At 46.5% G+C, this 25,795-nt stretch overlaps 1 protein-coding gene across 3 annotated transcripts in view; it reads left to right on the forward strand.

The window, feature by feature from the left end:
* The first annotated feature begins 5,844 nt into the window (after window positions 1-5,844).
* NHS (NHS actin remodeling regulator) overlaps window positions 5,845-25,795 on the forward strand; it is a 339,549-nt gene continuing 319,598 nt past the window's right edge. The window contains exons 1-2 of one of the 3 annotated variants that reach the window (XM_061179364.1): window positions 5,845-6,277; window positions 6,353-6,954. In XM_061179364.1, coding sequence (XP_061035347.1) covers window positions 6,426-6,954 — 529 coding nt within the window. In that variant the 5' untranslated portion in view covers window positions 5,845-6,277; window positions 6,353-6,425. Of the gene's footprint in view, window positions 6,955-25,795 lie in introns of all 3 variants that reach the window. The other 2 variants (XM_061179366.1, XM_061179367.1) reach the window with 2 other exon arrangements.

The following is a 25,795-nucleotide window of genomic DNA, read 5'->3' on the forward strand; positions in this document are numbered from 1 at the left end:
ACCCCCTGATCTCGTAAAGGAAATAGAGGGGAAAATGGGGAGGGGGAGGCGAGGAAGAGACACAAATCAGGCTGAGCCATAGCCATTTCCAGGGTCTGCACTTAACATCAGTGATTAATCAAACTCATGGAGAGTTCTAATTCGGTGCTCTGCTACCCCTAAGCCCTGTAATTGCGGTGTCTCTGAACCCAAAGGAAACACGTTGCGCTGTGCGTGCCCAGGCACATAGCTTTTAAATCTTCATAACTCTGTAATTACTCCAGTGCTTTCCTTCAAATCTGGCTTCATTTCACTTCCTTAATGAGCACGACGATCTTGATAAAGTTTGAAGTTTGCTGCCTCTGCCATTCACAAGGACTCAATCCCAGACTGATAATGTGAGTTGTAGATTTCACTCCCTGAAGTTCCTCTCAAAAAGAGCTGATTTATTTCAGGACCACCCCAGTCCAAAGCACTTCCTCTGGGTCAAGGCCAGCACTGGGTGTTTTCATCACAGAAGGGTACTTGGAGAGCAAATTCTGAACAGTTAAAAAAAAAAAAGAAAGAAGGAGGTGCAGGGAGTGGGGAGGCGGGAAGCTTATGGAACCCTTGGGGAACGGCTGTTTCACTTTATTAGCGCCATGTGCTCCAGAGACTGTGGTTCATTTTACCCAATCGAAGACTGCTTTATAGTAAATATATTAAAAATCCACTTCCTCTTTCTAAACCGAGCCCTGCCAAAGAGTGAACATTTCATGTCAGCTTAAAAAAAAAAAAAGCAACATAATTTCCACATTCTTTCTCCTACCAACTGGTTTGCAGGATTTGGAAAAGATTTGTTGGAAATGCCCTTTAATGATACTAGTCAAAAGCTCATCTCCTCTTGCAGCTGGTTGGAGGGTCTCAGTTTTGGCCACCCTGTTTTGCTTTTAACCATGTGGTGATGCTTGGTCTCAGCTTCAGTCTTTCCGTTTCTAAGCTGTAAGAAGCAGCCCTGAAGCCCATGTGGCTTTTAGAATCCCTGCTCCAGTCTGTATTCCCCCCCCCACCGCCCCCCCAACCCCCCGCTGACAGTGTTAATCGCTCTGGGATTCTGGGCAGCACTTAATTCCTATCTCTATTATAGCTTGCTGGCATTGCCCTGCCATTGTTTGTTTACATGTCTATCTACCCTACTAGACTCCACCCTTTGAAAGCGATGTTTGTGTCTTCTTTCCTTTTATATCCCTGGCAGCAAACAGAGGCCTGAGCACCCAATAAATGTTTGCACTCAGTAAATAAAGCTTCCGGTAAATGTTTGTTGCATAACCAGAGGAACGAATAAGTGAATGAAACTCCCTTGTTGTTTGCTCCATCTGCTTTAACTCTGTCCGTTATTTTGATGTATTTGCAGTTCTGACTAGATCCAGATTTGGCATGTTTAAAATTATATTCAGTTGTAAAATGTGAGGCTAGGATTTTTGAAGATAAGAAAGAAGTCAAAATCTCTCCCATTGGAAACAATGTGAGTAATCAACAGTTCTTTGCAGGGAAGATAAAAAGGCTGGTTGGAACAATCTTTGGATTTGCTGTCTTTGGCATTTTGGGAAAACCATTTAATAGCATAATTTTTTTCCTCCCCATGTTTCCCTGCCAGTAAAATGCAGAGAAAAACCTCTGTCCTGCATACTTAATAGGCTAGATGAGGATTTTTGAGGAAGAAAAGTACAAACTAAAACAAAGGAAACCCTTTTGTAGTGGTATATAGTCTTTTTTTCCCCCCTGGAAACTATACACTTGATAGTTGTCAACAGGCAGGTACCTGAACTTCTTTGTATGGTGGCTTCACATTTTGATATTTAGTGAATTTTTTCCCCTGGTGGTTCCTGGGAACACGGGTACACAAGACCAAATTGAAGGTTCTTGAACTAGAAGAACTTGGACTCTTGAGTTTCAAAAACTAAGCCATGAAGGCTTTGGACATAACGTTCACGCTGTGAACCACAGATCTGGGAGAAAGCATGCTCCCTCCGACAGTATGGCATAGAAGCACGGGCTGCCGGCTTCCTCCTGGGAACCAGCACAGCTAAAGGAGAGAGGGAGCTGGTGAATCTCAGAGCTCAGCAACTAACGTTAACACTGAGGAGAACCTCCCTGGGAGCACTGATGTGGAGGAGAGAGGGGCCAGTAACATCTTCTGCAGCCTTTCTGTTGGTTGTGCGTATGTCTTCTTCCCATATGTTTCACGGCTCTCTCATCTTCAGCTTTTCTTTTGCCCTCAAGGTGTTTTTCTGTGCTCTAACTTTATTTGAGGGTACAGTTTGAGTATAGGATAACGATGAGCTCCAAAAAGTGTTCTGCCTGAATGTGAACCATATGACTCTCCAGTAGTTTCCCAAGAATGGCAACCTCTCCTTTCTTCTCCAGCCCTTGCTACAGACTCTGAAATCTGTGCTTCTGCCTCTAGCAAGTGTAAGGCACCTCCATTACAAGATATTTTCACATTACGTTTTATGGTTTACATTCATTCACTTTCAAATTGTTGCTTTTTCCTTATGTAAACTTGATAGATTTTTCTATCTGCGAAATGGTTTGGGTAACTTGGGTTGGGATGGGAGGCTCATAATTTTGCCCAATAAAATTACTGAAAATATTTTTTATTTAACAGCTTTTTACTTAGCGGCAGGGCCTTTCGGAGTGAATTAAAGTGATTCAGTGAGGAATAGGTGCAATTGGGTGGAGGAAGGGAGACTCCAGCCACTGTAATTACATGATTATGCTAACAAGCCTGTGTGTCTCCTGGAATTTCTTGGACAAAAGAAATCTTTTTCAAGTATAAATAATGGTGGTGCAGCGTCTATGCTGGGATATTTGAAACAGAACAGACATTTTTGGTGAAGGATCTTTCAGGAATCTCTGCTTTGTTGCTTGTGAGGTTCCAGAGGCTGCTTGACGACGGTTCTGTGCTAGCCGGAGCCTAGCCAGGCTGAGGGCGGAGGGGCCGTGTGGCTTCTCAATGCCAGTCCTTTCCATCAACAAAGACCTTGTCCCCGCTGGGCTGCAGCAGGCAGGAGTGTAACTGGGGCGTGGTGACACAGGATACTTCGTTCCTTTTACAATGGCAAAGGGTATATACTGACCGAACATTCGAGTTTATGGGAGAATTGTGCTGGCCTTTGAGCTGCATGAATGACTGCCCGGAATTAGGCAATGGGGTCATTTTTAAATGCTGCCTTTCTTTTCCCTTTTGGCTATAAGCTCATGGTGATAAATATGTGTACATGGTGAGGGGGGGTGGTATGTGATCTCGAGAGATCAACACACACATAAGTAGATGTAACAGTCTGGCTTCAGATGTCAACCTCGATTTCATCAGAGCTTTTTGTGGGTAAACTCGGAGTCAAATGGGGCAATCCGAGATTTGAGTAAGAGCGACACAGCTCCTGGATGTATGGAAAATTCATCAGCACGAAGAATATTCGTGCACCCCATCACCATGACATGATTTAAGTGTTTCGGGTCTATAAAGTAGCAGCCAAACTGAAGCTGTGGGCGTAGGGTGAGGGCGGAGCTTGAAGTGGGAGGGGCACAGTGAGGCCCCCAGGTGGTCTGAAGCTGCCCTTGCAAGGCTAGCGCAGTTTTTTAGACAGCGTCTTGGATGTTTAACGATCACTTCTCCAAAAGTGCCTTTATTCACACCTTCCAGTGGACCAAGAAACACATCAGCCCACCGTGTTAATGCATATTTTAATTAGTATTAGTTTTATTTTTGGTGACTTTGAAAGGAAAGCTGTCCTTCAAAGTCATCAAAAATAAAATACTGAAGTGACCTTGGAGAGGTCCCTGCCAACTACCAAAGGAGGGTCCAGGGGCAGTGAGAACGAAGGAGATCAAAAGCCACAATCAAAGCTTTTTATTTTGCCCACATGGCTTTATTAGCACATGACCAGGAGGCCAGGAGATTACAAAGAGTTTCTCTTTTTACACTGCTGAACTGTACTTTGAATCGTTTTGAGATCTTGACTTGAGTCTCTGCTGGCCATTTTGGGGCAGACACCAAGGTAGCTAGCGTGTTCTAGAACTTAACTACCCCCTGGAATCCTACCCCTCCTGGGCCCAGAGGAGGGCTCCCCCTCCCATGGAATTTTTCCGTCCTCCCCTTCAATCACCTCTGTCTGGTGGAGAGGACCCCTGGATGCTGGGACTAGGCCAGTGCCGGGGGAGGGGCAGTGAGCAGTGGGGCAGACTTGCCACAAGGGCCTCTAACTGGAGGCCTTTAAATACCCCTCATTGTTCTTTCTGCCTCAGTGTGTTTAGGGAGGAGCGCGTGGCTTGGCTACCTAGCAGAACTCATGTTCAGAATTGTGAACATATTAAAAAAGTCAAGCTAGATTTGAAAACAGCCAGCTCTAAGCTCTTTAGATTTGTGAGATAAAAAAACAACTCCCAAAAGACCCTTTTCCAAAATATTCTTTTTTTTTTCCACTTTTTATTTGGAAACAAACCCAAATTTAAAGTTGCAAGAAATGTACGATGAATCCCAATATGCCCTTTACCTAGACTCACTATTTGCCTATTTTGTCATATTTTCTTTTGTCTCCCTCTTTGTCCAGATACATTATTATCATCATTCTTCTTGTTGCTACTGAAACACTTATGTGTACCTTGCAGACATCATGACCTTTTACCCCCAAATCCCCAGCCTGGATCTTTTATGAACAAGGACACTCCCTCGCCAAAAATGTTATTTTTTGAGGTAGAATAGGAGAGGGGGGTCTGTTGAAGCCTTTATAACTGAAGTATGGGCCAGTCCAGAGTGCCGAGTGTCGGGCCCCACCACTGGTCTGGAGGGCTTTATTGTTGCCATAAAACATATTTTTTCCATGTTCTCTTTAGACGTATGAAATGAAGTCTGCATTCCCAAGATCTGGCTTGTGGCTTTAAAATAAAAAATATTTTCACAGTATTCTTTTTGGAGGTATGATAGCATGCATTTTATTAACATTTCTCAAACTCTTTTTTAGGTTTGAGGCTGACAGCATCCAGCCTTCGACTGCTGCAATCAAAATAGTGTACATGCCTTTTTAGAACTTATACCTTTCAGTTAACCAAAGGGGAAAAATCTTCCTTTCTTCTGTGAATCATCAGCTCGCTGATGGAGAACTTTAACATTCCCGTGTCTGATCAGCAGAGTAGGGTGACAAGGAGGTAATCTGGCTTATCCTACCTAACGCGTCAATGAGTTTTGCAAGCAGTTTTCTGGGGGTTTTGCTCATGGGTGGTTTGGGTCTCATTCATGATGTTCTATAGAGACCTGGCCCAGCGCAGCGGCCGAGGGATGCCCGGGAAGGGGTATAAATAGCGTCCTGCCCACTCTGGCCACCCCAAGATGCGCCCACGCCCCGTCACCCTCCCCAGCTGTGTCACAGCGCTCACAGAGCCCAGGGCACTCTAAGGGGCAGCCCAGTTTTCCCAGCTAAGAACCCAAAGGACTTGCTCAGAGCTGGAATTCGGCGAAGCAACTTGCTCCAACACGTCAAATCTGCCGCATCCCCAATACCCCACCCTCCTGCCTCTGCGCTCGCCACCCACACCGGCAACCCCAACTTGAGGACTCCCCGCCCTCACCGCGCTGACAGTCTCAATCCTCACCCCTCGGATGCGAGGAAGTGTCTTTGCATCAGAACAAGCCTGGAGAGGCGAGGCCACCAGTGACTCCCAGCGGCCGCACAGGGCGCTGCGCCCCGCTCGCCCGGGCCTCTCCCCCCACCCCTCCCCTCCCCTGCCCTGCGTCCGCCCCGCCGCCCCCGCGCCGCCTCCTGCGCCTGGGCTGGAGGCGGATTCCTCTCTCCGGGTTTTCAAAGCGCCTTTCCGAAACCTCCTCCCAGCCCAGAGAGGGAGAAAGATCCCGGGCGCAATTGCTCCCCGGAGCGGCCGAGGGGCGCGCGGGGAGAGGCCTGCGCCGGGGTACTTTCAAACTGAGGCGCGCGCACACACACCCACCCACCCAGACACACACGCGCGCCGGTGCGCGCGCGCGCGCGCGCGCACACACACACACACACACACACACACACACACACACACACGCCCATTTATATAGGCGGTGGCGGCGGCAGCGGCCGGGGCGGCGGCGGCGAGCGCAGGAATGATGGAGCTGAGCCAGCCGACCCGGGTTGGAAGCAAGTGAGGAGAGCCAAGGCGCGCCCCGGGATTTCTGTGCCCCGCGCTTGTCATCATCCTCAGGGAACGGTGCACGCGGAGGAGGAGCGGCTGGACTGATTTGCTAGGGGGAGGGCGGGGACGAGGAGGAGGCCAGGTGAGCGAGGAGCCCCCTGCGTATCCGGACTCCCCGAACGCGCCTTTGCCCGACTCCTGCCCCCTCTCCACCCAGGTGGGCGCGCCCGTTTCCCCGCTCGCCAGGGGCGCTTTGAGGAGACCAGAAAGTCGCGGCCCGGCTGCGCGGGATGCCTTTCGCCAAGCGGATCGTGGAGCCGCAGTGGCTGTGCCGGCAGCGACGCCCGGCGCTTGACCCGGCGGAGGACGCGAACAGAGGCAGCGCTGAACCGCCGCCGCCGCCCCTGCAGCTGCCGGGCCGACGGGACGAGGCCGTGGCGCCGGGGCCGGAGGATCCTCCCCGCACGCCCCGCGCGCTGCCCGCGCCGACCGACCAGGCGCTGCCGCCGCACGGAGAGGCACCCGCGGCGGGCGAGGAGAGCGCGGCAGGGGTCTTGGAGGCGGCGTCAGCGGCCGGCGAGGCGTCCTCGGCGACGGCCGCGGCCGTGTTGCTCATGCTGGACCTGTGCGCGGTCAGCAACGCGGCGCTGGCCCGCGTCCTCCGGCAGCTCTCGGACGTGGCCCGGCACGCGTGCAGCCTCTTCCAGGAGCTCGAGAGCGACATCCAGCTCACTCACCGTCGCGTCTGGGCGCTGCAGGGCAAGCTCGGCGGCGTGCAGCGCGTGCTCGGCACGCTGGACCCCAAGCAGGAGGCAGTGCGTGAGTACCCGCGCCGTCCGCCCGCCCGGCGCTCCGCGTCGGCGCCGCACCCTCGCGCCCTCCGCGGTCGCCGCAATCCCGGCGCCGCGCCCGCTGCAGCTTGCACCTTACGCTTGCCTCCCCTGAGACCCACCCCAGGCCTCCCGGAGTTCGGGGCAGGGACGCAGACGCGGAGGGGAGAAAGTTAAAGGGGCAGTCTCGGGACTCGAAGGCAGCCGCGGGCTGAGAGGGAGCATTTATGGGGACACAGGAGACAGAGGGGCCTGTCATTCACCTCTGGGGCTCGATTTCTCGGTCCCTCCCCGGCGGGGCGGGAGGTTGGTGCAACTTTTGTGGTTTCCAGCAGCGCATCCCGGAGCCCTGTAGTCCCCCCCACCCCCACCCCAGTGCGTGCTTGGGGCGCTCGAGGAGCAGTGAGTGTCCTTTTAGGGCTTCTGCAACGCCGTGGCGGTTTTGTCCCTCTTACTGTGACCTCACGGGCTGCACCAAGCCCCGAACTTGTGCCTTGCGTTTGTGTACGACGTAGCGCGGCGCCATTCGCCTCCCGGAGTGAACTCCGAAGCGCTCTGCTCCAGCCTTCTGGCCTGGGAGGGGCGTGGATGGAGGAGTGTCCCGGGCCCTGGGGAGATCGATGAGACCCCTGGGCATCTCTTCTGCCCTGAACAGAACAGGGTTCCTACTAAATGGCTCTCTGTGCCATCTGCCCTCCGAGAATCTCGGAGGCGTTCCACCCCCTCCCTTTCCCCCAACGTGGACTGTCGCCCAAATTCACCCGTGTGTACAAGACCCCTGGGCACCTTTGCTTCCCGTTAACTTCACTCTTGCGACATCCCAGGGCTCCCAATAAATGTCATTCTGGCGCTCAGGAGAGTCCCCTGGCGCACGGTTGGCTAAATCGGGAGGCGTTGGAGTCATTTAGGAACAGCCGGGCGGTGGGCGGGGGCCGTAAGCCAGCACGCTGGTCCTTTGGCGCCTAGTCCAGCGGCTGCGACGCTCGCAGCGAAGGTGATGTCAGCGACTCTGACTTACATAAGAAGCTTCCCCGGTTGCTGCAGCAGCTGCGCCGGTGGCGGTGGCCGCGGAGCGCGCGGGGCGGGGGCGCCCTCACGGCATCCTTCCCCGGGGACTTCCGGGCACCTCAGTCCCGCAACCCGGCACAGCCTCCTAGCCGACCCCCCGCCCTGTTCGCGCACTACCCCTCCCCACCCCCCAAAAAACCCCCCTGAACCCCGCCCCGGGAATTCGCTGCTTTTCTGCAATAACAATAATAATAAGCGTAATGAATAAATGATGTGCGCGATCGGTTTTCGCAGCTATAAAAGACCCGGAGTTGGGTTAATGACTGGTTGTTTAAAAGGGCAATTCCGGGGATGAGTTCTGGAAAGAATTAGGACTGCCGTAGGCCAAGTCGTATTTTACTTTTGGGACTTGAAATGAGCGCTTTAATCCTGCCTCCTTTTTACCTCAAACCACACAGCAGGGACCGGCCCTTCACTTTCAACAGCGCTGATATCTGGGGAGTGTGGTCGGGGTGAGTGGTGATTTCACTTCAAAAGAAGTGGAGGGAAGTTTTGCAGACTGTTGAGTGGTGCATACATTTCCCGTGTGTGTGCGTGTGTGTGTGTGTCTGTGTGTGTGTGCGTGTGTGTGTGACCCACTGCACCTTAAATTAGATTTCTCACAAGTGAAACTCAGCGATGGAGCAGAATGAGTTCTCTTCTCCCCTTTTTCTTTAGAGGCAGGAGTGGGTAGTTACATACCCAGAATTTAATATAATCCTTTTCACTGTTTGGAGTACAAACTAATGGTGAATGGAGAAAAGAGGGGATTTTTGGTGTGTGCATACGATTGATGAACATATACTCTATTTGTGCATATTTATACATGAATAAATAAATGAAGATGGGGCTCATATAATACAAGGGATAGACTTAAAATCTATTATTTTTACATTTTCCTAAAACGGTATCTCCATACTTTGTGCACAGACCTCTCTCTTCTCTTGTCCAGGTAAATTTAGGATGGCATTGTTCCTGTTTGATGTCATAAAAGGCATTACCTTCGGGAGGAAAAGCACAGTATTGTGTTTTAATTTGGGCTTCCCAGTGTGCAGAGGCAGAGACAAGGATTTCTGTGCAAGGAGTTTATTTGAGAGGGGATCCCAGGAAGCACGGGGAGGGAGTGGGGAAGTGGGCAACTGGGGTTCAATCCAGCACATACCTCAGAAGTGTCCCACTGAGGAGTGAGGAAGCTACAGTATTTCTCCAGCAACTTCCATCCCTCACTGATGGAAAGCACCTGGAGCATGAACTCCCTGGCTCCTGGGGCCTGTCCCAGGTGTGGGCTCAGCAGGCTCCCAGGCCAGGTAGAGAGATGCCAAAAGCCTATGGTGTGTACGGGAATGTCTGCAGGGGTTTCCTGGGGAGGGGAGAGGGGCTGTGTGTGGGTGGAGTACCCGTGGCATCTGCGACCTCATGCATCTCCCTTTAGCATTGCTCAAGGCCTAGGGGAGTTTCAAAGGGAGAGGAAGCCTGGAAGTGACCGAAGTTCTCTTTTCTCTCCCTTTGAATGTGTCTGGGTGCCTCCATACCCCCTGTATAGCCTTCCCACCCGGATCACCATTCTCCATGCTGCTTCATCCTTGGACAGCTGCTTCCTGTTGCCCTGAGACAGGCTGGAGTGGTTTTTGCAGGGGTGACATGATCCGACACACACTTCAGCAGAGTCACTCCGGAGGCAAGTCCGGAGCTGGTAGACCAGTTAGACAGTGTGAGTGGTGACCGTGGCTAGGACTAGGGTGACAGTGAACAGCGCTCGGATTCTGAATTCATTTTGGAAATAGAATTGACGGGACTTACCAGTTGGTTTGGGTACAGGGTATAAGAGCAAATAATAATACTAATTATGGATGACTCCCAGTGTTGTTATTGTTTTTGGCTTAAACAGCTGATAGAAGGTCCATTTCCAGAAATGGGTAAGGTTCGTGGAAGAGTGGATCTTTTATCTTTGGGGGCGGGGATGGAATCAGTGCTTTTCTGTTTGTGCCATGTTAACTTGAGCTGCTTGTGTCTTAGACAATTAGACGTGTGAGTTCAGAACTCAATAGAGAGGTCCAGGCTGGAGATGTAGATGTGAGATGTAAGGGTAGAGACGATACGCGAAGCCCTGGAGCTCGGGACCATGTAGAGAGTAAAGAAAAGGGGACCAAGACTTAGCCTAGGGCAGTCCAACTTCGGAAGTTCAGTAGAGGAGAAGAAAGACTGAGAAGGAGCAGTGAGCAAGCTAGAAGGGAAATCAGGAGAGCATCGTATGATGGAAGCCAGGAGAAGGTGTCTCAGGAATGGAGGAGGGATCATTTTGGTCAAATGCTTCTGAGAGGAAGATGAGCGCCGAGGCAGGACCATTGAGCTTGGTACGTTGTTAGCAATGAGTGGCCCTGCTAAGTGCTGTTTAAGTGGAGGGGTGGAGAGGAAGGCCACATAAGAGGGGATGAAGAGAGAACAGGTATGGTATGGTCTTTTAATTGTAGCTACTCTGTGGGTAGCTAATAAAAATCTCATTGTGGTTTTAATTTGCATTTTGCTGATGGCTTGTGAGATTGAACACCTTTTCATATATATTTTTGACCACTTGAATATCCTCTTTTGTGAATTACCTGTTCGAGGCCTTTACTCACTTTTCAGTAAGGTTCTTTGTATGTTTTTTTCTTGTCTTGTAGGAGTTCTTTATATATTGTGTATATGAGTTATTTGTGAGCTATAGATATTGCAATTACCCTCTCTCTGTTGTGTGCCTTTTCACTCTCTTAGTGTTACCTCTTGGTGAGCAGAAGTTCTTATTTTTATGTAGTCCAATTTATGGATCCTTTTCTTTATGGTTAGTGGTCTTCGTGCTCTGTTCTGTTTGTTCTTAAATTCTTCACTGACCCCAAGGTCATGAGGATATTCTTCTGTGTTCTAGAAGTTTTTTTTTGTTCTGCCTTTGTCATTTAGATCCATGATTCACATGGAATTGATATTTACAAATGGTATGAGGTAGGGGTCAGGATGCATTTTTTTCCATGTGGATGCACAATTAATCCATTGCCATGTCCTGAAAAGACCATCATTTTCCCATTTCACTGCAGTAACACGTTTGTCATCTAGCGAGTAGATTTATTTTATTTTTAGTTAACATTTATTCAGTTCTGCTCTATGTCAGGCCCTATGCTAAGATTTTATATGAATCATCTTATTTAATCTTCACAGTGACTCTATGAGAGTTCTTTTCCTACTTTACTGAGGATTAGCAACTTACTCTGGGTAGCAACAGCTAGAAAGTGCTGGAGCCTAGAATTAGGGTCCAGGTCTGAGTGCACAAACTGTATTCGCAAACATTAGACTTTTCTCCCACACGTTGCTGCACAAATCCAGGGGAATTACAATATTAAAATCAAGGCCCTTCTCGATATGCTTCTGTCCACTTGACATGTCCCTCCCTGCCTTCCCCACCTTCCACCCCAGTCCAGTCACACTGAACTACTGGCTGTTCCCCAACTTGCCAGGCTTTCTCATTCTTCAGGCCAATGTGTATACTACTCTTTTCTTCTGGAACATTTCACTGGCTCATTTCTGCTCTTTCTTTGATAATCAGTGGACACGTCATCTTCTCTGTGAAGTGGAACCTGATTCCTTGCCTGCCACCTCCCGCCTCCGAGTTTTCTAGAACTCTGTGCTCACCTTTATCTTAGCTTTTCTCCTTCTGGACAGCAGACCGTGTTGGCGCCCTGCTAGATTCCTTCAGCCCTCACCTCTCATTCTGATGGCTGCTTACTGCCAACTCCTGTGACTCTGCCTAGGGCTTTTTTTTTTTCTGACTGATGAACCGCGCTGGGCCTTGCACACAGGGAAAGCCAGCAGTGCCAGCGAATCATTGCCTCTGAAGTAGTACTCAATCAATGATGGACGGGACGTTGGTGGGCCAGTGGCCTCACTTCCTTGCCCCTTGGATGAGAGAGCTCTGAGGCACGATCTATACCATCTCTCAGAGTTCCCCAGAGGACTGAGCTGCAGTTGCCCACAGTGGTGACTTATTTGAAAACACACTGTGTATTCACTGCCTTCTTTTCTCCGTCTCACTTCTCAGTTACCTATGGGTGCTTCCTGGGGTCGCCTCCCACAAAAACTTCTTGCACTTGAACTTGCGCTTGTACTCATCAGATCTGGGAGAACCCATGTCAAAACAACCTGTTTAATCTTTGAACTGTGAGGACAAAGACCTAGGGCTGGGAGTGTGGTAGAGATGATGCTTCTCATTCTTTTTCCCTAAACTCCTTCCCCGAGGGTTATTAGATTCGCCACATGGCCAAGCCCTCCAGACGCTCTGTGCTGGGTCTGGAAATAACTTACTACCTTGTAGTGGGCTCACAGTCTAACCTCTCATTGGCGTAGGAGGAGATCGTCAGTGCTTCAGAGGTGAGAAGAGGCTCGAAAGGAGCTCAGGTCCACGATGACCAAGACACACCCCCTCAGTTCCTCAGCGTTTCCTCGGCCAGCCTTTGAGAGTACTGCTTATCGTTCTGTGGAATGGGCCAGTGATGATGGCCCCGAGAGATCCACACTCCCTGTGTGAGATGTGTAATTTCAGCCAGAGCAGACCCAGGAACTGCTAAACCCAGAAGTAGACTAGGAAGTTACACATGGGGTGAATCGATCATTTGGGGTCGGTATGGCAGTGCTAATTGTGGGTTCAGCCTGCTTTTGGAAGGATAATCCTTTTCCTCCCCATTCTGTCCATTCTACCACTCACAAAAACCCTTTGCAGTCTGGTTAATGTGTTTTTTTGGGGGGGATGTTTTCGTAACTGTGGTTAGGTGTCTTTTCCTCCTGGCTCTACTCAGCGACTTTTTCTGAGGCATTATGATATCCGAATAGCTCCATTGAAAGCTGCTTTTAAACCCATCACGGAGCTACTGAGAAAAAAGCAATCTTTCAAGGGTTAATAATTCATGGGTGTATTTTCCTCATAACCAGTAACAGCAGCACATTTCTTTCCAGACTTTTCTTGTCGTACTGGATTGGATATTTATTTATTTATTTATTTATTTAATATTTATTTATTTAGCTGTGCCGGGTCTTAGTTGCAGCATGCGGACTCTTAGTTGCGGCGTGCAGGATCTAGTTCCCTGACCAGGGATCAAACCCGGGCCCCCTGCATGGGGAGCGTGGAGTCTTAACCACTGGGCCACCAGGGAAGTCCCTGGATTGGGCTTTTAAATCAAAACTACCAAACTACTTTACCTAGGAAATCCTTGAGGTTCTGTTGGGCTGATATTGCTAAGATGGTAACAATAAAGATTCCTTTCTTCCTGTTTGTGGAGGCATTTTCCACACAATGCCATCAGGAAAGTGTAAATTCCACATAAGTGCTCAGAAACATCTTCAGTCTCAGGGCTTCTAGTCTGTTGTCCCATGTTAGCGCAAACGTCTTAAAGATCCATTGACTTCATATAATGCTTTGAATTTTTTTTTTGTGGCCGCCTCCGTGCCTTGCGGGATTTTAGTTCCCTGACCAGGGATCGAACCCTGGCCCCCTGTAGTGGAAGCGCAGAGTCCTAACCACTGGACTGCCAGGTAATTCCCAGTGCTTTGAAATTTTAGAACAAAGACAATTTTAAATGCAGTTGGAATTTTGTTTTGATAGTTCAGGTGAATTTCTTTTTACTCTAGTGAAAATCGTGAACCAAAAGATTTTGTGGGGCACTCAGTTAAAAACAATCATGGGAAGAGTATCCCAAGACCAAACTATTAATCACAAAAGTTCCTGCAAGTTCTTTTTGCATCAAGAATTCCTCATGAATCACATCTTGATAGTAAGTGAAAACAAAAGATAATGAGGTGAGAATGGTTTCTGAATGTAAGGCTCTCATTCTAAGGTCTAAATTTGTTGAAATAAGGTTTTGGAGAGTGCTCTTAACCAGACTGTAAGCCCACAAAGGGCAGAGACCCTGTCTAGCTCATCTTTGTAAATGACTAAGACAGGCAGGGTCAATTTTTGTTTCTGACGCTAATGTCTGTCCCTCAATCTATTAATGAACATGAGAAGGTTTGAGTGTACTGAAATAGGAATCTGAGGACCTGGGCATCCGTATGCTGAAAAATTACTTAATTATGAAACGCCCAAGTCCTTCAAAGTGAAATTAACCAAGAACAAAATGAAGCTAACAAGAGTCGGACAGTCTTGGGATCTTAGAGTTGGGAAAGACCGTAGCATCCATCAAATCCAACCTCCCACTCAGGGTGGGACTCTTTTTAAAGATGTCCCAAGTGGAAGCCCATCTAGTTTCTGTGCCCTCTGAGACTCCTAGGAGTGGCCACCCACACCCCAACTTTATTGCTGGATAGTTCCCATTCTCAAATAATCCTTATCTACACTGAGACTAAATCTGTCTTTTGGCAGTGCCTGCCTTTCAGTCCTAATCTGCTGTCTGGAGCCACATGGAATCTGCTTGTAATCTCTTTTCCAGGACATCTTTAAGTGTCTAGAGGTGACCGTTACTGTCCCTTCTAAGCTTTCTTCATCCCAGGTGAAACAGCTTCACTTCCTTCAACCAGGAATCTTAATGCCACATTTCCTATCCCCTTCCACTCTGGTTGCCCCCTGCCACAGGAATGTACCCATTCCTTTCTCCATCTGCATGCCCCCCTAGGACTAAGGTGGCCCTTGTTGCCTTAACCTTTTGCACGACACCACTGGTGCATGATTGCTCTTATAGCCCAACAAACCCCTTTCCTTTATGGTGGCAGTTCTTTTACATGAGGCTTCCTCTGTTCCATTTGTGTAGTTGGTATTTTGAACTTAAATTTCACAAGACTCCCCCATTGTCTCTGTTAAATTGAATCTTGCTTGCTTTGCTCTTTCATTTCCAATCAGTGGTGATGGTTTAAAATCTTGATTCAGTGTGTCAGCTACTGCCCACAGCGTTTTGCTGTTTGCAGACATCCTAAACATGATGCTACCCCATCACCCACGTCTTTGATAAAATTATTGTTCCGATGGACTCAAGGCCAGAGCCCACTGGCAGGCGGTACTAACAACATCCCTCCAAGCTGACGTCTATTAATCACTGTTCCTTGGGTACCATTGTTGCAGCAGCCCCGAATGCTCCCCCCACCTTCGCATTCAAACCACATTTCTCCACCTTGCCCACAAGATCTATCATCATGAGTGATTGTCAAATGGTTTGCTGAAATCAAGATACCATATGTCTGTAGCATTCCTTTGATCTCCCAGTCTAATAACCCTACTCAAAAGGGAAATGAGGTTAGTCTGGCTCAAACTGGACTCACAGCCATCAGAAGGGCTATTTAAATTTTCTTGTGTATAATGGATAAAGAGTTTATTTGGGGGAAACTGCTTTGGTGTTAGCCATCGAAGGACTGTAAAGCTGGACGGCAAGGGGACTCTCTGGGTCCTAGAGTCCATTTCTCTGGCTCCAAAGTGCCTGGTTTGTCCAAGGCAGAGGATCCAAGTGCTTGTCCCTGCCTTTCTTTGAGGATACGTGGTGAGAACTTTATGTCCTTATGCTCTGTTCCTTCAAGAAAGGTTTGGAATTCACAACCTTCGGAGTTTGCTTCGTCTCAGTTTGAGCAAGGTTTTCAGGTGTCTGCTTTATCTAATTGTCGAGAGGAAGCTAGTACGTGGTTAAGAGTATGGATGCTGAAGTTAGACCACGTGCTTCAAACCCTGGGTCCTTGTTCTTCGTGTATTATGGGATGGAGATAAAAACAGTACCTGCTACATCAGTTTGTTGACAGGGCCAAAGGAGTCAGGTGTTGCGGCACTTAGAGCTGTGCCTGGCCCATGGTGAGCCCCTGGTAATTACTGGCTGTTATTTTATTGGTACTATAATTGGATCATGCGGAGTGGGAGGGCTGTGTTAATTTTCTCCAAGCAGGTGTAAACCTGTGCCTGAATCTGTGAAATGCTGGGTCAGGGGGAAGGAGACAGCTGACCGAGCAGTTCTCTGTCCCTCTGTGTGGTCAGACGGCTATTAAGATCTCTGTGTTCTTTGTGGCCTCTTTTTGTTATGCAGAGAAGTATCAAAATAAAATGACCAATGATCTTAGCATCCAGAGTCATTCATTTATTGTATTCCAGGCACTCTTCTAGGCCCTTGAGTTTCACCAGTGAACAAAAAGTTCCAAACAGTTTACAGAGGAGAGAGAGAAACCATAAACAACAAACCTAGTATTACTTTTAAGGAGATTACAAAGCACGTCAGCAGGTGTTAAGTGTTATGGGCGAAAAGCAGCTAGCGCAGGATGAGGGCGGTCCAGAGGACTGGAGTGAGATTGCCGTTTTCAGTGGGGCGGTCAGGTGGGCCTCACTAAGGAAACGGCATTTGAGTGAAGATTGGGAAAAGGTGAGGGAGTTAATGAGGTAGTGGGCTGGAGGACGCGTTTCAGCAGAGGAAACCGGAGATCCTGCAAAGGCCGTGAGGTGAGAGCATGTCTGTGTGATGGAGGGCTGGTAAGGAGGCCAGTGTGGTGGATTTGGAGCATGCAGGGGGGAGAGTGGGAGGAGAGGAGGCCGGGGAGGGGGGCTGGAGGGCGGCTCGGCGTGGTAGAGTGTAGTAGGCCACTGTGAATGAGGGCTCTGCCCTTTGCTGAGTGAAGCGGGGACTCACCGGACGGTTTCAAGCCTAGCAGTAACATGATTGACTTAGAGTTTAAAAGGATCACTTTGGCTACTGGGTCAAGAAGAGACTGTGGGAGAGGCAGGGGTAGAAGCAGACAGACCAAGTCGGAGGCTGTCCTGGTGAGAGACAGTGGTAGTTTGGTGGAAGTAACGAGAAGCGGTTGGATCCAGCGTAGAGCTGTTGGCATCTTTTGTTTCATGTTCAGGGCTGGGCACCTCGGCCCACACAGAAGGGCATAAAATTGAAAAGGAAAGGACCCCCCCACTCCTTACTCTGCCGGGCTTGCTCCAAGGAAGCCGTGTTATAACGTGTCATGCTCCTGCTAGGAGGAGCAAAAGCAAATTCTCACACATTCTCATTCTGTCTAATGCGTTTTGCAAAGCCACTTCTGAATGTCGAGGCAGGCACTTCTCTTAGTCTTGTTGATTCATCTTATTTTGCTGTCTTGGAACAATTGAAAAGGTGTCCTAACGAATAGTCTTTTTACAACAGAAACTAACACAACATTGTAAAGCAATTATACTCCAATAAAGATGTTTAAAAAAAAAGTCAATGTATAATTTGCAGTGAAATGTACAGCTCTCAAGTGTGTAGTTTGGTGAGTTTTAACAACTGTATTCACCTGTGTAACCCACAGGTTACAGTATTGGAACTCTGGTGCCCTCACACCAGCCCCTGTCAGGCCTGTTGTATGAATATGGGCATGGAAGATAAGAATTCCACAGAAACTTCTGGACATCCAGTAGGATCAGACTAAGAACTAGCGATTCCATGTTTAAGATTTGCAAGGGAGCAGACTTCCAGTTATAACATAAAAAAGTCCTGGGGATGTAATGCACAGCATGGTGAGTATAGTCAATAATAACGTATATTTGAAAGTTGCTGAGAGGGTAGATCTTCAAAGTTCTCATCACAAGAAAAAAAATTGTTAACTATGTAAGATGGTGGATGTTAAATAGGCTTCTTGTAGCAATCATTTCACAGTATATACCAATATTGAACCATTATGTCGTACACCTGAAACTAATATAATGTATGGCAGTTGTATCCCAATTAAAAAAAGACTGAAAGAAAAAAAAAAAAGATTTCTAACACAAATTGGGACAGTGGAGTTTCCTCACTTTGGTCTGATGGTGCTGACTGTTGATGACATCTTGGTGCCGAGCTCTAGGGAGAGCCCCGCTTGACACAAGGATAAGAATCTGGCCTCTGAGGCCCCAGGGGTAACTTAGAAGTAGGAGTTTTTCTAAGATAAAGCTAAAATAACATTTTAAAAGAGATGGAAAAAAAAAGAACTTATTACTCTTAAGCAAATTTTTAAGTAGCAGGGAATGCTGATTTGTAACTGTTTTTAGCTGAGGCTTGAAGCCTGGCTGGAGGATGAAGAAAGTTGTTTAAAATGTGATTTCTAATTATTATATCTAAGTGCATTTAGATTTGTGGAATAAGAAGCCCTACTCTGGAGTTCAGCTACTCTTGATTTTTACTACTAGACAACTGAGGGAGGAAAGAACTAGGAGCTATGAGGAAGGATGACAGCCAGTGAGACAATGTTCATTAGAATATAATATCAGTATTTATGTTTCTCTCCAAAGTGCATCTGGACTCTGTTCCTCGAGCCTGGATTTATATATATATTTTTAACATCTTTATTGGAGTATAATTGCTTTACAATGGTATGTTAGTTTCTGCCGTATAACAAAGTGAATCAGCTATACATACACGTATATCCCCATATCCCCTGCCTCTTGCGTCTCCCTCCCACCCTCCCTATCCCACCCCTCTAGGTGGACACAAAGCACCGAGCTGATCTCCCTGTGCTATGCGGCTGCTTCCCGCTATGGATTTATATTTTAATAATGCGAGTAAAGCTGTATTTTCCATGTGAATTTCGCATCAAAGTTCTGCTGCCTCAGCCAGCCCCCTCCTCACCCCTGAAGTGCTCCCATTTACAGGATGGCACGTTTATTGAGACTTTGATTCTAGGGATGAACTTTGGGGGCGGGGAGAGCACAGCATGAATAAATACCACAGAAATCCTTTTCCATGTGAGAGTCATGGGGCTTTCTGCTTCATAAATAGGAGAGAAGGATACTTCAAAGTTTGGGGCAGTGTTGGGGGAAAGTGGGCAAACCAAGAAGAGACCCCGGGAAGGATGTCGTGGAAGGTTTTCGGAGAGTTTCACTTGGGTTAAATGCCTTCAGTGTGAGAGGAGATTTTGGAACCCTGCTCAGGTATCAGATGTCACTAGTGCTCATCTGGCAAAGTTTGAGCTTTCGCTAATTAAAACTAATCCAGTTGCACGAAGGAAAATATATTGCATAAGGTTGCTGCTTGTGTGGCTTTATTTTAACCCTTTCCCTGTAGCCTAAGACCGGCGAATCTCAGGCTGGTGTTAGGGTGGGAGGTGATAGTGAGAAATGAGATTCACTTACACGCTCATTTGAGTAAAGACAGTGAGTGGTGTAGCCTATTAAGAGTATTGGCTGGTCAAGGTCAATTTGAAGCCCTTTTGGGTTTTCTTGATTGATTTGCCGATTCACAGTTTTTAACAGCTGTTGAGTGAGAAGGAAAATTAAAAAAAAAAAACAAAAAACAAAACCCAAACCAAAGAGACACCCTTCTTTACTTCTCAGGTTGGACTTTCTTTCCAAGTTGCTCTGTACACTTTTCTGTGGCCTATTCACCTTGGTTGGATCAAGCCCTCTTTAGGAAGCTGGGGTTCAAGGTTTGTACCCTGAGGGTCTGGGATTTTTTGTCATGATCACAGGCTGTGTTCCTAATCCCAGTTGCCTTTCTAGTGAAAGGATGTGTTGGCCTTTGATTCTCTCAGTTCTGATACTTGCCAGCTATGCAACCTTGGACAAATTTGTAGTCTTTTTGTCTTAGTTTCCTTATCTGTGAAATGGGGATAGTGTTAGGACTAACCACAGAGAATGGTTGTGAAGACTGAGCGAATCAATCCATAGACAGGTCCAGCAGTGTGTGACATATACACAGAATACATAGTAAGTGCTAATGAATGCCTGTATGCCATCAGTGCTACTATTTTTGTTGTTTTATCATTATTATTATCAGGGGGCTTGGGTAAAGGAAACAGATGTGAAAATGGATAAAACCCAGCCCCTGTCGCTCCTCAACCAGCATAAATATTCTGGCTGGCTGGATGCAGGGTGCAAATGAGAACAGAAAAATCTCAGCCCGCTTTCTGGCTTGGCTAGCCTAACTCATGTCATGGGATACTGCTCTACTCTGGGATGGGCATATAAAAGCTCCTACCTGATCCTCTGCAGTTTATTTCCTCCCCACTGTGCTGGTTGCATGCAGAGGATTTAGCAGAGGACTCCAAGGCCCTAAAGGATGGTAGAGCCACCAGACAGAAGGAGCCTGGGTCCCAGAATCACCACATAAAAGGCTGTCTGCCACCACCTGATTGGCTTTCACATAAGGGAGAAGTAAACTTTTCTTGTGAGATTTAGGGGATATTTGTTACAGCAGTTAGCTGACCCTGACTAATGTAGAGATACGGCGCAGGGAGAAAAAACGACTGGTTTTTCTGAAAATGAACAGATGACGAAAGTACTCCAAAGTACTTTCACGGAATCAAAGGGGCTCTAAATGTAGAGTCTTTTTTTTTTCTTTCCCTGAGAGACATAAAGAGTTTCTGTGTGTGCCCAGAGCAGTGTAACAGCTTTCCTCAAGTAAGCAAATGGAAATAAAGACTTGTTAACAGAGTTCTAGTTTCTAGAGAAATGTTGCTACCTGGAACCAAAAGAATTCATTCATATTCATTCTCTTTCTCTCCCACCATATAAAAATGATATACATATATTTGTAAAACTTTTAAGAGCTAATTATAACACAAAGCGATGTGCACAAGTTATAAATGTACAGCTCAATGAATCTTTACGCATTGAACATACCTCTTTAACCAGCACCTGGAATAAGAAACAGCATTCACAGCCCTCTGGAAATCCTGCCAGTTCCTTGCCAAGCATGCCCCCCGCTCCCCACCCAGTTGGCCATTATCCTGACTTCTAACAGTCTGTTTTGGTCTGTTGTGTCATCATCCAGTGTGTGCTTTTTTATATATGGATTTTTTTGTCTGCTCAAAATTATATTTGTGTGACCCATCTGTGTTGTATGTAAGTGCAGTTCATTTATTTTCATTGCTGTATAGTATTCCTTTGTATGACTATACCGTGATTTATTTGTCCATTCTGTTGTTGATGGGCATTTGGATAGTTTCCTGTTTGGGTTATTCTGAATAATGCTGCTATGAACATTCTAGTTCCTATCTTTTGGTGAACGTACCTACACTTTTCTTTTGAGTGAAAACTCCCTGCCTTGTAGTTTTACAAAACTCTCTTCCTCAGTAAGATGTTTCAAGGCTCTGCCAGTGACTGTTCTTATTCCTTGCCGTCTCTTGGCTTCTAGGCTAAGCAAAAGTTTCATTCTACTTTTCTGGAATGTAAAGATTATGCCTGATCTGTAATGGCAAAGTTTGGGTGTCTAAAATGAAGGAAATGTGATTTACTTCAGAGGACCTTTTTTCCGCCTCTTTTTATATTAAAGCATAGCCATGGAGCCTTTTGATTCTCAGACGAGGGCTGTTCACAAAGCTATGTTTCAGGTCACTTGGAAACTCCTTGTAATCAGAGTTTGACATTGGAATCTTTACTGGTGCTGCTTCAGCTCTTCCTCTGTGAGAAGGAGAATCCTTTTGGATTTTCAGATTGCTTCCTTCCCTTGGGGAGGGAATGGAGGAAGAAGAGTTATGAGTCCTCTAATCCCTCGGAGGGATTAGCTTTAGAGCTGTCGGGAGTTGCCTCCTCTATTTGCCACTACTGTCAAGATTTTATGCAAAATCTAGGCAAAGCAGAACATTTCCTCAGAAGGGCAAGAGACAACGAAGAGGGGAAAGCCTTTCCGTCCCCCTGAGAGGGTTGATTCTTGTGGCTCTGCTTTCAGGGCCTTGGATATCCGATCCACAAAGTAGCAACCCGGACTAGACGGAACTTTGTGGATTCTGGGGGTTGAAAAGGCCTCAAGCAAGTTCTAAAAAGCCGCCCATCGGACTTTCTTTCAAACCTCCGATACAGGCTCAGCTTCCCAGACTCCATTGCTGAGGCTAGAAGTCCTGGACTCAATGAGTAGTGTAACCCCCCCTAACCCCACCCCAGCCCCCCAGGCTTCCTCACTCTTTGGTTTGAAATGACCAAGACTGGAGAATTGAGGCCTGTCTGTTTGAGTCTGAGCCTTCTGAACTTCAAGCCCCACGGCTGCCTGGTGTTTTGATGGAACGTTTGGTTCCTTTGGGTGTGAAGGTGTGTGAAGCCTTCACAGTTAAGTCTGAAAAGTGGCTGTGAGAAGGCCCCGGGGAACCCTGCCGCCGAGTGACACACAGCTGGGCCTTTGAAAGGGGGGTTTTATGATAAACTTGAACATGGTTTTCAACTTGACTGTACTTTGCTATATTCCTTTTCCCGGCTAGAGGATAAGTGAGCTGATTTTTTCCATGAGGGAACTGCTTCGGACCATTAACCCAGATTTTCTTCAAATGCAGAGGAGACTGTGACTGACTTTTGGCTTTTAAAAACTGGAGGCCTGGTGAGACGGCTCTGTGAGGTCAGAAGTTGCAGCTGGGGCCAGGATATGCTCTTCTCTATGAACCAGGTGTGAAATGCAAAAGAGCTTTATGCAGAGTAAGAGGCCTTTAAAAATCCAGATTTACTCTGAGGACCTGGGTAACTCTTGCTTAAATCCACTGCTTGTCTCGAGTTGCCCTTCCCTTCTGGGGGGCACAGCCGAGACCAGGGCCTACAATTTCTTCTTCACCCCTGAAATTTTTTTCTGTGGCCAGCCCTGCCCCTAGTTTTTAGAAAATGGCTGAATTTTTGTCTGAGCTGACTGTCATCAAGGAGATTCTTCTGGACGTGTTCAGGCGGACATCAGGCAAGTTCGCGGGCACACTCACGTTTCCTTAACATTTGTTGTGTGACTGCTTTCTGCTAGTACATGTTATTCATGTTATTTCACAAGCCCCTCAAAATGCTGTGATGGAAATGTCAGTTTTTTTGTAGATGAGGAAACGGAGGCTCTCCTGGTGTCTCTAAGAGCACACTGCTTAAAAGGGCCTCAGCCAGGATCCAGACATGGCTCTCTGTCTTCAGCTTTGGTCCTCTGTTTACCCTGCCCAGCTCTTTATCGCCACTGAGATAGCCTTCTGCCTCCAGTTTATGATGGGGAAGCAGAGGCATAAAAAAAAAAAGACATACAGACGATGTCCAGGCGAGACCTTGGATGCTCAGAAGGGCTGGGATTGGGACGTCTGGACAGAAAGGTTCACGAATCAAGGAGTACCAGCCATGCATCTGATGGCAGGCGTATGGCTTTGTTGGATGTTAACACATGTGATGGGGCCAGGCAGTGGCTACGTGTCTGGCTGTAACTAATTAGTTGTTTGATGGTAACTTAGTAGATTGGGTAAAATAAGGCACTGGCTGTAGCAGGAGTCATTTTCTATATCAAGGCCTTTACTACCTAGACCCAAAAGATTCACCTCCTGGATACATAGGATTCTTTCCTAGCTCAGTGGTTGCCTATTTGTATTCTACAGTGTTGCTTGAAGGCAGGTGTAAATTAACTGTGAGTGACCTCAATTCAGATAACTAATCAAGCCAAAAGAAAATAAATTGCCATTTTTTTCATTTATTCAAGTAGGCCAAAATGAAATACTGATAATGGTCAGGTTTGGGGTGGGAATGAGGATGGGGGGGTGGGTATAAGGGTACTTTCAGACATTGCTGATGGCAGTGTGAATTGGTATAATTTCCAGACACTGCTGACAGAATTGTGGAATTGGTGTAAATTTTCTAGTAAGCAGTTGGCCTTTATGAAATTAATATACAAAAAACCTGTATGCCAGAGATGTCACTTCACAATTTAACCTGAGAAAATAAGTATATAAGTACAAGAATGTATAGATGCCTCAGTGTTGCTTATAATTAAGAATTATTGGAAATACATTAAATGATTAGCAATAGAAAATTGATCAAACAAACAACACTACTATACATTAGTACAGCAAACAACATTACTACATGTTGGAATGGTGAAATAGTCTACTGCCATTAAAATGATACAAATAGATATTTATTAACTCAAAATTATGTTTATGTTATATTCCAAAGTTAAAAACTCTTACTACTAAATAGTATGCAGATTATTGCATGTTTATTAAGAAGATGTACGAATATAGGGAAAAAATGTCTGGAAGGATATATACCAAATCAGTACTTTTAAAACATGTTTTGATCATGATCCACAGTGAGAAATATGTTTTACATTTGTGATCCAGTAGATGCCTGTAGCTGAGACAATAGTTTTAGCAACAATACTACTTTTCTCTATGTAATGCGTTCTGATATATTTATTTTTTCCTTTCTTTACTATATTATTCTATCCTTCCCTCCTGTATTCTACTTTATTCCAATTCTATTCCTCTTCTCCTTTTTTCTGTTTCATTTTTTAAGATGCTGCTCATGACCCACTAAGTTGATTTCATGATTTCCTAATGGGCCACAAGCCATAGTTTGAAAAACACTGCTCTGGAATGTTAACAGTGGTGATCTCTGGCAGGTGGGATTATACTAGATAACTTTTTTTCTTTTTGAGAAGGGAGGTCCTTTTTGCTTTTCCATGTTACTTATGTAATTCAAAGACTAATGAAAATTTTAAAATGACAACGATTCCATTGAAAAACAAATTGATACCCTGCAACTTTTAAGGAATGTATTGATTGTATAAAATAAGATGCCTACTCTACACCATGATTATCGGGCATGCAGAGTGTTCTGGGGACCTTAAAGAACTTTATGGCAGGACAAATATATCCATTGAGGCACAGAGTTTAAATAATAGAATAACAAGACAATGAAACATGGCCTTATCTCTTCAAACTCAAAAGGTCACCAGGCATCCCGGCTTACTGTTTTACCCCAGTGATGTTGCATCAATTCTCTGGGATTTATTTCTGTTTCTGTTCCAGATTGCACTTTGTTATGCTCATTCCCCACCTTAAAAGAAATAGATATTAAATTCATCAGACTACTTTCTGGCCAGATTATCTTGCCTTACAGCACTGTCAAACTTAGCCTCCTTTAAAGCTAAAGATGATTTTAAATAGAAAGTAGTCATTAAGAACTTAGAGCAGGAAGCAGAAGCTTTAAAGGAGGACAGGAAGAATCCCTGGCCTGAGTCAATGCACTTCGCTGTGGGCTTCCTGCTCTCAACACACAGCTGGAAATCTGCAGACCCACCCGCATCATGGCCACCCAACCAAAGTGGGTAGCATACGAAGTGAGCTTTCTCTGGGAAAACAGTGGACAAGTGGGGCAGAGATTTCTGCAGAAAGTTCTGTTTATGTAGGGCACAAGTAAATCTTTGGGCATGTGTGCCAACTGCCAAGTGGGGGAGGGTGATCCATACGGTTGGGGCTGGGGAGAGGCTGGCTGGCATTTTCAGAGTTGGGGCATGAGAGATGCTTCCTGCCCTTGAAAGGAATTAATGATAGGAAATCTGAGAAAATAACTGGGGTTGCTTTCCAAGAGGTAGTAATTTAGTTACTGTTGTTTCAGACTGTGCCGAGAGTAATCTGACAATGCTAAAAAGGTTATTTGGAGCCCTGGCCTTCCACTAAGGGAGAAGACTAAAATTCATTCTATCTCTGAAAGATTGTGAATAACATGTCAAAGTTATTCATGTACTCATTTATTTATTCATTTATTATCCGATGAATTATCCAATCATGTAGTCATTTGTTCATTCATTCATTCATTCTTCCATCCATCCATCCATCCATCCATCCATATATCCACCCATCTACCAATCCATTTATCTAAGCATCCACTTACATGGCCAGATGCTTTGTACTGTGGGGCAAGTGGCAAGCATGGGGGTAGGGAAGAAACTCTAAAAGGGGGAAGAGCAGTCTGTGTAGTTGAGTTGCTCACAATCTGGCAGAGCAGACAGACAAGTAAACAACTAATTACCACATAGTGTGGGCAGTGCTACCAGAGGGGCCAACCTGGCTTGATTCATGCAAAACTAAGTCTCCCCTTCAGGCCTGGAATCATGGAATGTTAGCCCGAGAGAAGCCTT

This window comes from Eubalaena glacialis, chromosome X, assembly GCF_028564815.1.
Source record: "Eubalaena glacialis isolate mEubGla1 chromosome X, mEubGla1.1.hap2.+ XY, whole genome shotgun sequence".
NCBI classification, from domain to species: domain Eukaryota; kingdom Metazoa; phylum Chordata; class Mammalia; order Artiodactyla; family Balaenidae; genus Eubalaena; species Eubalaena glacialis.